At 38.0% G+C, this 12,348-nt stretch overlaps 1 protein-coding gene across 3 annotated transcripts in view; it reads right to left on the bottom strand.

Moving 5' to 3' along the window:
• GRID2 (glutamate ionotropic receptor delta type subunit 2) overlaps positions 1-12,348 on the bottom strand; it is a 640,427-nt gene that overhangs the window by 215,034 nt on the left and 413,045 nt on the right. For all 3 annotated transcript variants that reach the window (XM_055587659.1, XM_055587660.1, XM_055587661.1), the window contains exon 10: positions 15-210. In XM_055587659.1, coding sequence (XP_055443634.1) covers positions 15-210 — 196 coding nt within the window. The remainder of the gene's footprint in view (positions 1-14; positions 211-12,348) is intronic.

Raw genomic sequence — 12,348 nt, 5'->3', positions numbered from 1 at the left:
ACTGCGGCCAGTACCTTTTGAATGCCTGCTTGGGACTCCAGAACGTTATTCTCTGATCCGTTGCTTCGGTTGATCATCCGCCACATTTGGGAATACATGCTGTCCCTCTCAAAAGGATTCATTCCCTTCATGCGCACATGCTCATATACTGCGGAGTCCAGGACCGTGCCGTAAGGGATATCTGTTTGCTTGGAGAGGTCCTGGAGAGACCTTGATTATTGGGAGAGCAGAGAGACACAAGACAGAGTATTGAATACTTTCAAGTGGAAATAAAGGAAGCAAAAAGTAATGTACATAAATGCAAATGTCAAATTGCTTTTTTTCTTTTGCTATTTCTTAACATTAAGATACAATATAGAAAGAGAATTGTTGTAAGGGTGTGTAGAACCTACATGGATCACAAGAAGACAAAAATCATTACTAAAGGAAAGGCGAAAGTTTCGAGTGATAGAGCAAGGCTATTTTTTTTTCTCCTGCTGTGAGAAAAAAAATCAAGCAATTGCTATCAAAGCAAAGAAAAATGAAATTATATTGCTATATATTCTATAGTTTTTTAACATTTCAGTATGTTGCAAGCTTTAAGCTTATGTTCTTTTAGGTGACAAGGCTTCAACATTTTTATAAAATAATTACATTTTGCATAAATAACATGTTTGGGTAGGTGTATACTTAAAAACTAGTATTTGTAATAGTCATTACTTATTGAGTTGCTACTCCATACATGCCATGCAGTTGGCATACACTATCCTTACAGCAATGCCTCATGTTCAGAACTATTTCACCTATTTTATAGATAAGAAAACTTAGGTACAGGGAATAAAGGATTAGCTTAGTGTGGCATGGTCATTGAAGGATAAAGACAGAATTCAAATGCAGATCTGACCAACTCCGAAAACCATATTTCTACTGCAAGATGCTGACTTTTATTTTTATATTTATTTATTTTTGTTAGATTTGCTTTAAGTGTGTGTGTGTGTGAGAGAGAGAGATTTCTATTTGTATTAAAATAAAGTAAATTTCATGCTTCTGCAAAGCTGAATATGTTTTCAGCTTTCTCTTTTACAGAATAATGTTCCAGGCTTTTCAAATCAATCTGTAAGTTACAGACGGTATCTACTTGTCCCAGGTTATTCGTCTCTAAATTGATGGTCAATTTCCTTATATTTGAGTTTCTGATAAGACACTCATACTTTCTAACTTGGAGAACCAATTACCACTTCACTGGAACTCACTGAATTTGTGTAGGCACCCAACTCTAATGACTGACATTTAAGAACAAATATGTGTCTTTGGCATACTGTTTAAAATTAGATGCTGGCATGCTTCAAACTCACTAACCTCTGAGAATGGGAGCAGATGCTTTGAAGCACTATACCATATTTTGAACAAGAACAAATACCCACAGCCCTCCAAAACCACGGGCCATGAATGTCATGTTATGTATACCTCTGACCTTTTGGTCCGTTTCTAGATGGAGTTTGCTAATGATTTCCTTGGGGTCTTTGCAAGCAACAGTAGCATTGGGTAAGGGTATTGGGAATACCCTTGTAGGTCACCAGTTTCCATCATGTGCAAAATTGTGTTGCAAACAATACATTATGGGCCATGTTTGTTAAATATTTGTGCCAGTTTTTAATGGTAACTTTCAGCAAAATTTAATCTGCATTTTATTGAGTTTTACATTGTTGATGTGTATCATCTACTCTATGGAAATGAGTGATACCATGGTAATTCCTTTTTGCTCTACACTTCTGCTTCATAAAACGATGAATTTAAAAATTACCATTTTTTTTTCTTTTTGCAAGCCAAGCTTTATTGGGGCCCCTGCTGCAGCAAGGGGAAACAAGAACAAACAACAGATTCCTTTGCTTGCTCATTCCTTGAAGGAGGTAAAATAAAGAAAGTAAAAATGACTATTTGAAGGGGAGAATTTTCTGGAATATCCTACAATTATTGAGATAATTCTGCCATTTTTAAAAGAAAATGTGACAGTATAGATAAATAATTGAGGGCAGAAGCAAGAATAAAAATGTGTTACCCATAGTTAGAGTGCAGCTTAGTACCAGAGTGACAGGGCATCTGCTCCTGGAATGTGCCATAAATTATCTTGGTACTAGTATAGCAATAAGAATTTTGTTTCAAAAGAACAGTTTATTTCTCATTTATTACTGTTTCTAGTAGTAGAAGTAAAACTATATTCAAAACTAACATTCTAACATATTTCCCAATGTTTAGTGATGCTTTAAACCGGTTACACAGGGGGAAGAAATGAAACTTGTCAATATAGACTATGATAGCAGATATCATTCACTCAATATCTACAAATGCAAGAGCAAGGTTAGGTAGTTATACCCAGCCTGCACTTTCTAGAACCTGAAGGTGATGTTAGGACTGGAGAAAGCCACATTAGGATTCACCAGAAACCCTCCCTGGATATGACTGGCCACTTTCTGCCCAGTAGTTTCTGGCAATCATTCTCGATTATAACTTTCCGAAGGTTTCCACTTGGCAAGATCATAGTGTATTGGTGAAAAAAATGTTTATGCGTATATCTAAATATGGCAGAAAGTGAAGAGGAACTAAAAAGGCTCTTGATGAAAGTGGAGAGTGAAAAAGTTGGCTTAAAGCTCAACATTCAGAAAACGAAGATCATGGCATCTGGTCCCATCACTTCAAGGAAAACAGATGGGGAAACAGTGGAAACAGTGTCAGACTTTATTGTTTTGGGCTCCAAATTCACTGCAGATGGTGACTGCAGCCATGAAATTAAAAGACACTTACTCCTTGGAAGGACAGTTAGACCAACCTAGATAGCATTTTCAAAAGCAGGGACATTACTTTGCCAACAAAGGTTTGTCTAGTCAAGGCTATGGTTTTTCCAGTGGTCATGTATGGATGCGAGAGTTGGACTGTGAAGGAGGCTGAGTGCCGAAGAACTGATGCTTTTGAACTGTGGTGTTGGAGAAGACTCTTGAGAGTCCCTTGGACTGCAAGGAGATCCAACCAGTCCATTCTGAAGGAGATCAGCCCTGGGATTTGTTTGGAAGGAATGATGCTAAAGCTGAAACTCCAGTACTTTGGCCACCTCATGCGAAGAGTTGACTCATTGGAAAAGACTCTGATGCTGGGAGGGATTGGGGGCTGGAGGAGAAGGGGACGACAGAGGATGAGATGGCTGGATGGCATCACTGACTTGATGGACGTGAGTCTGAGTGAATTCCAGGTCTTGGTGATGGACAGGGAGGCCTGGTGTGCTGCGATTCATGGGGTTGCAAAGAGTCGGACACGACTGAGCGACTGAACTGAATTGAACTGAAATATGTAACTGCTTTGTTCAAATACTCGTATTAGTAAAATACTGCTAAATAAATTAATGCTCCTTCTTAGCTTTCCATGAAAACAAAATTGAAATCAACTGCTTGGATCTTAAACACAATCAAATTTTTGTGCCATGGTATCACCTTGAATATTAGCTTTAAATGTGAATATAGAATTATGACACAGGTTTTTAGCTGGCAAAACTGTTTTATACACACAGAAATTTTAAAGCAACATCTTGATAGGTTTCCTATGTAAAGTTCTTGATGTCACAAAGAGGCAGTTTATTTTTAATATATTTCAAATTTAGAATAGCAGAACATTTTATAACTTAGAACAAAGGCATGTTCCCTGTAGCTTCACTTCTGCTATCAAGTTCAGCTTATAAATGTGCTGTGAGATATGCTTGCAATAAAAATTACAGCTTGTCTGATTCAGTGCCATTCCATCATAGTACCCAAGATAGCACACCAAAAGTGACAAAAATAAAATGAAGCAAAATGAAGTGAACACAAATAGCTAATTATTACAGAAAAAGAAAGCTGTTTTAGGAGCCCAACAGAGAAAGAAAGGACCTATTATAAGTAGTAATTTTGTTATTTTCGTGCTTATAAGATTTTCTGCTAAGCAATGCTATGGTCTATATTATGAGGCCCTAAACAAATCAAGCGGAGAAGGCAATGGCAACCCACTCCAGAACTCTTGCCTGGAAAATCCCATGGACAGAGGAGCCTGGTAGGCTGTAGTCCACGGGGTCGCTAGGAGTCACTTTCATGCATTGGAGAAGGAAATGGCAACCCACTCCAGTATTCTTGCCTGGAGAATCCCAGGGACGGGGGAGCCTGGTGGGCTGCCGTCTATGGGGTCACACAGAGTTGGACACGACTGAAGTGACTTAGCAGCAGCAGCAGCAAACAAATCAAGTAGGTTATTTCACAAGTGGTAATCCTCAAAACCATTGTATCTTAAAGTCAACATCTGAGTAGATATTATTTAGACATGCCAAATTATTGTTTTAAAATGTTCCACAATTATAAAGTAGTCCACAAGCACCTAATACATAGATTAATTTACCTTGGCAAATATTGACATTCCTTTTCTAACAATTGGCAACGTTTACCCAGGACACAGAAGAAATGGGAAAATCTACAGCATTCTAGAGAAGAGTTAGCTGTGAATATACTCATACTGATATATTCTGTCTTTCCACCTAACCACACAAAACCCATATACATGCACACGCTGTGCTGTGGGTGCTCGGTCGTGTCCCCATGGACTGTGGACCGCGAGACTCCTCCCACCATGGGATTCTCCAGGCAAGAATACTGGAATGGGTTGCCATTTCCTCCTCCAGAGGATCTTTCCAACCCAGGAATCCAGCCCAGGTCTCCTGCATTGCAGGCAGATTCTTTACTGCTGAGCCATCTGGGAAGCCCAAACACACACAAAACTCGCAAACAATTCACTGGAAGAATCCGTGAGCCCTGAGCTCTCCTCTCCCAACCCCACACCCCAACTCATACACACAGTAAAAATGAATGTCAATAGCTATATGTATAAAAGAAAGCCAATTTTTTTTTCAGTCTAATCAGCCTTATTTTCTCAACATCTTACATCTTACTGAAATTCTTCTTTTATTTATTATACCTGTGTTCTATACTAAACAGTCCTGTCTGATAGGTAAGTGGTATTTAGTTACATGAACATTACAAATATAAAGAAATTGTAATTTAGGGCACTTCTGTGAAATTAAATTTTAAGGTGGATCTAGGCTGATTACACTCTTTCCATGAGAAGAAAAATACTTAAAACTCTTCAAGCTTTGAAAATTAATTTTGATACATGTGATTGTCTGATATTAGTTATATCTGATAACAATAGCTTTGATATTGGGTAGGTTAGATTTTAAAGCCAAGAAGCTTTCTTATTTGTAAGCCGTGTGATGTTAGGTACCCCTGTTAACTTTACTTTCCTCATCTATAAATGGGGAGAGTAACAGTGTCCTCAAAAAGTGATGATTCTAGGACATGTCACATCAGTATTTGATCATATCTATTGTTTTCATACAAAGATTATTATTATAATAGTTCTTCACCTTATAATGCACTATTTAATGATTTGTAATGGACTATTTTTTTTTTGGTGTGTGTGGCAGGAGGACCCCTTATACTACTAACAAGGAGATTCATGAATTGGAGTTGAGTTAAAGCCTCATCACCTTTCCAAGTACAAGAATGTATGAACTTAGGATACTAATGGTCATAATTTTCTTCATAGCAAATTCTTTATGACATTTACATGACTTTATTAGTGTAATTATAATGAATGTGTTGCTGCTTAGATTTTTTTAAGCTGTCAGTTAAAAATCTAATGTCCATCCCCACTGCCGTGAACTTTCACTCATATTTTTACCTATTTTCTTTCAATAGGCGAATAAATCTTATCCATATAAACTTTAAAATAACTCTCATAGGCCTTTCTTTTACATCTCCTCTCCCTTTCTCTCTCTCTTTCCTTCTTTCTTCCTCCCTCCCTCTCTTTCTCTTTTTTGTTTCACATTTGAGCCTTGTTGTGTGGAATGCTCACCAACAAATGACAAGAGTGAGCTGCCAGCTCTAGTTCTGGGGAATTTTAAGTCTAATCCCATTTTTAATAGAATGGAACACTTGACTCAAGTTATCCCATCAGAAGGATTTTTCTTCAGGGAGAGAAAAATGGAACGTGGTTGATAGGATAGGCGCTGGATGCTTCAGGCAAAAGGGCTGATGGTGGAAGAGAGACAAACAAGCAGGGGTACATGAAAAGTGTCCTCCAACTCAGTTCAGGCTTTTCCTCCCACACTCTCTCCCCAGTTTCCTCCTCTGGATGGTAATTTCAGCATCTGTCAAAGGACAAATTTTCTTGTAGCTCCAAGCGCCCAGTATAGCAACCGCACGGAGCCCACTGGTGCCTACTGAGGCTCATTGGTTGCAGTGGCTGAGCACTGTCGTTGGCAGGGTACAGAGGCAGGGTTTCCAAGCAGGAAAAGTGCTCCAAAATTTAACAACTTAATGAACAACTACACGCCATAATAGAGGGCCAGCAGAGTGAACATTAGTGATGTTGAGACCCAAGAAACAGAAAAAAGAGTTGGAAACTAGACTGAGGTGGTCAGAGAAGGCAGGCCTACCACGGTGAGGTACTGCCAACCTCTGCTCTGGGCAACCTCTCAGCTTCTAAAAACACAGGTTTTGAAGATATAAAGATTGAAGTGTCAATCCTTGAGCAAATTAAAATTTTCCAAATTGCAATTCCTTTCCCTGTTAAACAGGAGAAATAATAATTTTATAATAAAATATCTGGAGGTTTGTAGTAGATTTTGATAGAAGACACTTAGCTTAAAACGTACTCTTTAAGCGCTCACTTACTGATCCTTGCAGTTATTATTACTGTTACTTTGTCCTCTATTATGATTTCAAGGATCGCCATGTTTTTATTTTTCCCACCAATAGACTCATTCTCAGCTAAAGCTCTTCCTCACCTGTGGCCTTTCTTTCTAACACCTCACTCTAACTTCTCATCAGGTTTTGTAAATTTTACCTCCTAAATCTTGCAAATCTATCACTACCTTTGCCTTCCCATTGCCAGTACCCTCATCATTTCTACCTTGAAAATTATTTCTAAGCTTTTCCCCTATCTCTACTCCCACCTACCTCTAATCCAGCCTTCACAGCCAACAGTGTTCTTTCTGATATGCAAATCCAATCCTACCTCTGCCTTATTTAAATACTTCCTGTATAACCCACTGCCCTTAGAAAACGGTTCAAACTCCATAGCATTCAAGATCCTTCAAAAATTTGCCCCAAAAATTTTTTTCCCCATTTTCAGAAATAACCTTTTGCCTCATTCATATTCACATTACAGGGCAAACAGACTATTTCATCATTCCTTGCTTGCTAGGTGTTTTCCCAGCATGTTTGCTTATCTTCTTGGTGAATTTCTTCCTTTCAAGATCAAATTCTGATGTCTCTTCTGTGCTCTTCTAATACTTAAAATATATGTTCACATCCTAGCATTGTGTTTTGAAATTTTACTTCTTTGTTTACCTCATTAGAATACATGTTACTGATTCTCACGAGATTTTTTTTTAATGTTATTTATTTGTTTTTTATTTATCTTGAAACTCAGAACCTAGCCAGGGTCTGGAAAACACCAATAATGAGGTTCATTTGTTTTGGCTGCACTTCTTTACTAGGAAAATGCTTTCATCTTGGAAAGCCAGCATTCCCATTAAACCAGTGTTGCATAAAAATGGAATTTTTACTATATATTACTAGCCATTTTGTGGGTGATTAATAGTGGCCAGAAGTATTGTGTAGTTAAAAAAAAGAAACTTTTTTTTAGAAAACAAAACTTTATAAAAGAGAACTTTAGAAAGCCTTTCTGTATTACAATCAGCTGCAAAAGCTTTATTGGACCACCAATGAGTTGTGTGACAAGATGTTTTGCCATAAATGAATTCAGAGGCAAGACAAATAAAAAGAAAATTTAAACAAATAATACTGAAACAAAATATCGGAAAAAGCTGAGGTATAGTCCAAGATTCTGGTAGACATGGGGTCCAGTACAAGCTGGGATGTCTATTCCTGAGACAGATACTTATTTAAGCAGTGTGGAAACAGATCTGACAATTTAGTGGTAGATGTGATGAATTATTTCTGATTAAAATATCAGAAAGAAACTGAAATGATGAAGAAAATTGCTCAACTAACTCTGCTAAAGGAAATAATAATAAAAAAATATATATATATATAAAAAAAAATCTATGGTTTAGGAGCTAAAGAAGAGATACAAACCAGAACAAAGAACAGTCACCATTGGTAATGTGTGCTCGTGCTCAGCCACTCAGTCGTGTCTGACTCTTTGCGACCCTATGGATTGCAGCCCTCCAGGCTCCTCTGTCCATGGGATTCTCCAGGCAAGATTACTGAAGTGGGTTGCCATTTCCTACTCCAGGGGATCTTCCCGACCCAGGGATGGAACCTGCTTCTCTTATGTCTCCTGCATTGGCAGGCAGGTTCTTTACCACTAGCACCACCTGGGAAACCCTTTGGCAATACTGGAGTTTTATTTTTTCTTTCTTTCAAAGGTTAAGTATTTACATAAAGAGGAAGAAGTCTCGAGAAGAGGAATGCTCTACTTATAGGAGAGCAGAAAAAGCATGTGGAAAGGCTTTCCAGTGTCCTATCTGCCACTGTAGCCAATTGTCACTTAAGAAACCACATTCTGTATCTTACTAGCTCCTTCTTCTCAGTGAATTTCTCCCAGTTCCTCAGATACAAGTTTGGAAAGGAAGTCTAATGAAACTTAAGGGTATCAGGGTAAATGGTGAGGTAAGCAGGACTCTAACACTCCCTGATGTCAGAAAATTTGGTTTGCAGATGGCTCAATCCATACTGATGAGCTATTTTAAGTGAATGAGGGCAACTGCTATGTAATAAAAGCAAGCTCAGGAAAGAGTTGAATGTTCTTTAGCCCAATGATGCTGCTGCTGCTGCTAAGTCACTTCAGTCGTGTCCGACTCTGTGCGACCCCATAGAAGGCAGCCCACCAGGCTCCCCCGTCCCTGGGATTCTCCAGGCAAGAACACTGGAGTGGGTTGCCATTTCCTTCTCCAATGTATGAAAGTGAAAAGTGAAAGTGAGGTCTCTCAGTTGTGTCCGACTCTTAGCGACCCCATGAACTGCAGCCCACCAGGCTCCTCTGTCCATGGGATTTTCCAGGCAAGAATACTGGAGTGGGGTGCCATTGCCTTCTCCATCAATGATGCTAGGTTTCTTATTTTAAAAGATTAAGGTTAAAGTCATACTAGTGGCGGAAATACAATTCTCTCATAGAAGGTAAGACTATATATAGCCTAAGAAAGTATAATTTATGGGACCAGTTAATTTAGGAGGAACCCAGCCACAGTTGTCTCTAGTGGAGAGAATGTGTCTGTGCCTTTCTTCCTCTCATGGTGCCAACACTTCTTCCTTCTCAAGACAGAAGCAGAAGACTAAAGTCTGAGGCCAACAAGTTTGAAGGATCCCTGCAGGGTGGACCCAGGGGATGTCCCCTGGATGGAGAGGGTGCTTTATAAAAGGAGCCCTAAGAGGACCAAAAAGGACTGAGGATGTAGAGAGGAGGGTCAGCAGGTGAGAATGGCTCCCTGTGGAGGATGCTCAAATAAGGCTGGAGTGGTGCCTCCTTCCCCAGCCCCTCTGTTCTGGCCTCCTCCCCACTCCTGTCTTATACCCTTCACATGCCCACACACCCAGCTTTCTGTGGTACAGCAGAGCATATGACATAAAACACAGCTTCAGATTTTTGTGCTCTGAACTTCTTTAGAATACTTATTTGATCTTTATTTTTAAAAAAACTATTTAAACATCCATCAGAATTCCAAGTGTGCTTGGTCTAGAAAAAGTAGAGGTAGTCACGCAGAGCACATTGCTCCCTTCCAAACACTGTCCCTCCAAGGTGGATTTCTAGGCATGCAGGGCTATATACCAGGAGATGCCTTTCAAGTCTTTCCTGAGAGATTTCAGAATGTTTCCCTCCAAAGAGTAGTCAGGAGCACCCCATCTGCCACATGGTATAGACAAGATGGTCACAGGTAATACTAGAAATTCAGGTAACATAGATGCAGTTGAGGTAGAGGGATGTCACTGACTAGGTATGGAACATCTTCCTGCACTAGAGAGATGCATTTTCCTGTACACTTTTGAGGTTGATTTGATCTTGGATACGATAGGTCATTTTAGAGAACCCAGAGGGAGGAGGAAACACCATCCTTCTGGCTGCTGTTAAGCAATAAATAATGATGATGATGGTGAAACTCTCTCCAAAATGACAATGCTATATAAATGTGAAAAGACAGTCATCTGAAAATCTGATTGTCTTGCCTGACTTGTTGTCCCATATTATAAGCTCAGAACTAATTTTGTCATGTCATGAATCCTGATATGTGGCAGACATTATATTTTTCCACATGTTGACAGAATGATCGTTTATGACCCTGTTCTCTATTTTAAATGGCCTATTAGTTAAAGTAGTCTTTTATTATACACACATACATCTATGCATATATACACACTAATTAAGCAGAACTCTGTTGCAAAAGGCTCAATATCCTGTGAATTCAATTACTCTGCAATTTTCCTGTGTACTTTCTTATACATTATTGAAAAAGATGCAATATTTGTTTACACAGGACAATATGAACAAATATGGAATTATCCTAAATTTGTACAGTCAGCATTTCATTATATTTGCTACTGATGGTCAGCTAATTATAAAATTCATTAGGACAATATCCTCAAATAAACCAATAGACTTCAGTATTAGAACAGTAGATTTTTATGTTCCTCTATCATTGAGAATACGGGAAGGACTTGACTAATTCCCAAGAATTTCCCTGAGGATCAACAAATTTCTAAATGATGTTAAGAAAGAATCCTTATAAAATCATAACATCAGAGAGTTGAGAGAATTCCTGGAGGTATCACATAATTCGATTACGTTCTTTAAGGCACATAAGCCAGTCCCCAAAACTGACTTTATTTTTCTTCCTAAGGCATTTTTATGACTTCGAAAATTTAACACCAGGCAGTCCTTACTCATGCCTAACCTAAACCCCTCCTATTCAAATAAGCCTCTCATTTTGTTCTCAGTCCCATGGGCAGTAGTTACTCACCACCTCTAGGACACCTCTATTTCTTTATTTAATAAAACATTGCCTTTTCATTTTCATCCCCAGCCTTCTCCTTGCTGAATTAAATACTAAATTCCTTTTGTTTTATTCCCAGGATCTATTACTCCCCCTTGCTTTTTTTTTTTTTGCTTTGTAATTAACTAAGCCATCTTTTTCTTCTCTATTGCAATTTTTGCATAATCTATGGATCTTATAAATAGATTATGGTAGTTTAAAAGTCCTCAACAACTTTAACACTGCTAGGTGACCTTGGTCATTTTCCTTATAAACATCAATGCTACATTTCAAATTTATAATTGATAGATGATTCAATCTGAAACTGCCTATATCCCACAATTTTGAACTATTATAGATACACACATACACATACACTGTTTTTTCTTTCCATCTCTGTGTGAATTATCATATATTTGTCCCTATTAAACTTCACCTCACTTCTAATCACCTTGTTTAATTTGTCAAGGTCCTTATGAACTCCTATAGTGTGATTCTAGGCAATAATCACCCCTACTCAATATAAAGTAATCTGCATATTTAATAAGTTTACTCCCTATTCCACACTTCAAATCAACATTAAAGGTGTTAATTAGAATCAGGGCCAGCTCTGAGTTTTGGAAAAAACTTTATTCAATATACCTGACATTGAACCATTGATCGGTACCTCACAATTGGGCCACTAACAAGCTATGATACAATAATACACAATAGTACTACACAGAACAATGACCCAAATAAAATATAGTATGGATTCAAATGAGGAATCAATAGTAACTTGCTATTTTTTCCCTATAAGGTTTTTTTAAGGAGCTCAGAACATTAATCACAGTATCAAATTATTCATAGTGAAAGAAATAACTAGAGAGGAAGAATTTATCAGAAATAACAGTAGGGTTACTTTAATAGCCTATTTAAAGACCCAATGATATGCTATTGTCAAAATAAGGTAAAAGGTCACTGTTTCAGTGAAGCCTCTAATGAATCTTACTCAAACAAACATCCTGGCTCTTCATAATACAGAGCAGGGAACCAAGTTTCTATTGATAACTTAAAATTTCCTAAATATCAAAGATGTTTTCCTTCTTTTTTAGTACAGTAGGTCTGTGGATTTCTCCAAAAAAGATTTTTTGGGTAATTGTCCAGAGAAACTATCCTCTATTGCCAATTAGGTATATATCCTTTTTGAAAAATGTCAACTAAAAGCATATATAAAATGCATGTCCTAATGCTCAGAGTCAGGTCTTATTGACAGTCACTCAGATTACACTCCAGTGTTTTTGCCTGGAGAATCCCAGGGACGG

The sequence above is a fragment of the Bubalus kerabau genome, chromosome 7 (assembly GCF_029407905.1).
Source record: "Bubalus kerabau isolate K-KA32 ecotype Philippines breed swamp buffalo chromosome 7, PCC_UOA_SB_1v2, whole genome shotgun sequence".
Classification (NCBI taxonomy): Eukaryota; Metazoa; Chordata; class Mammalia; order Artiodactyla; family Bovidae; genus Bubalus; species Bubalus kerabau.
This window is presented reverse-complemented; position numbering and strand designations above follow the sequence as displayed.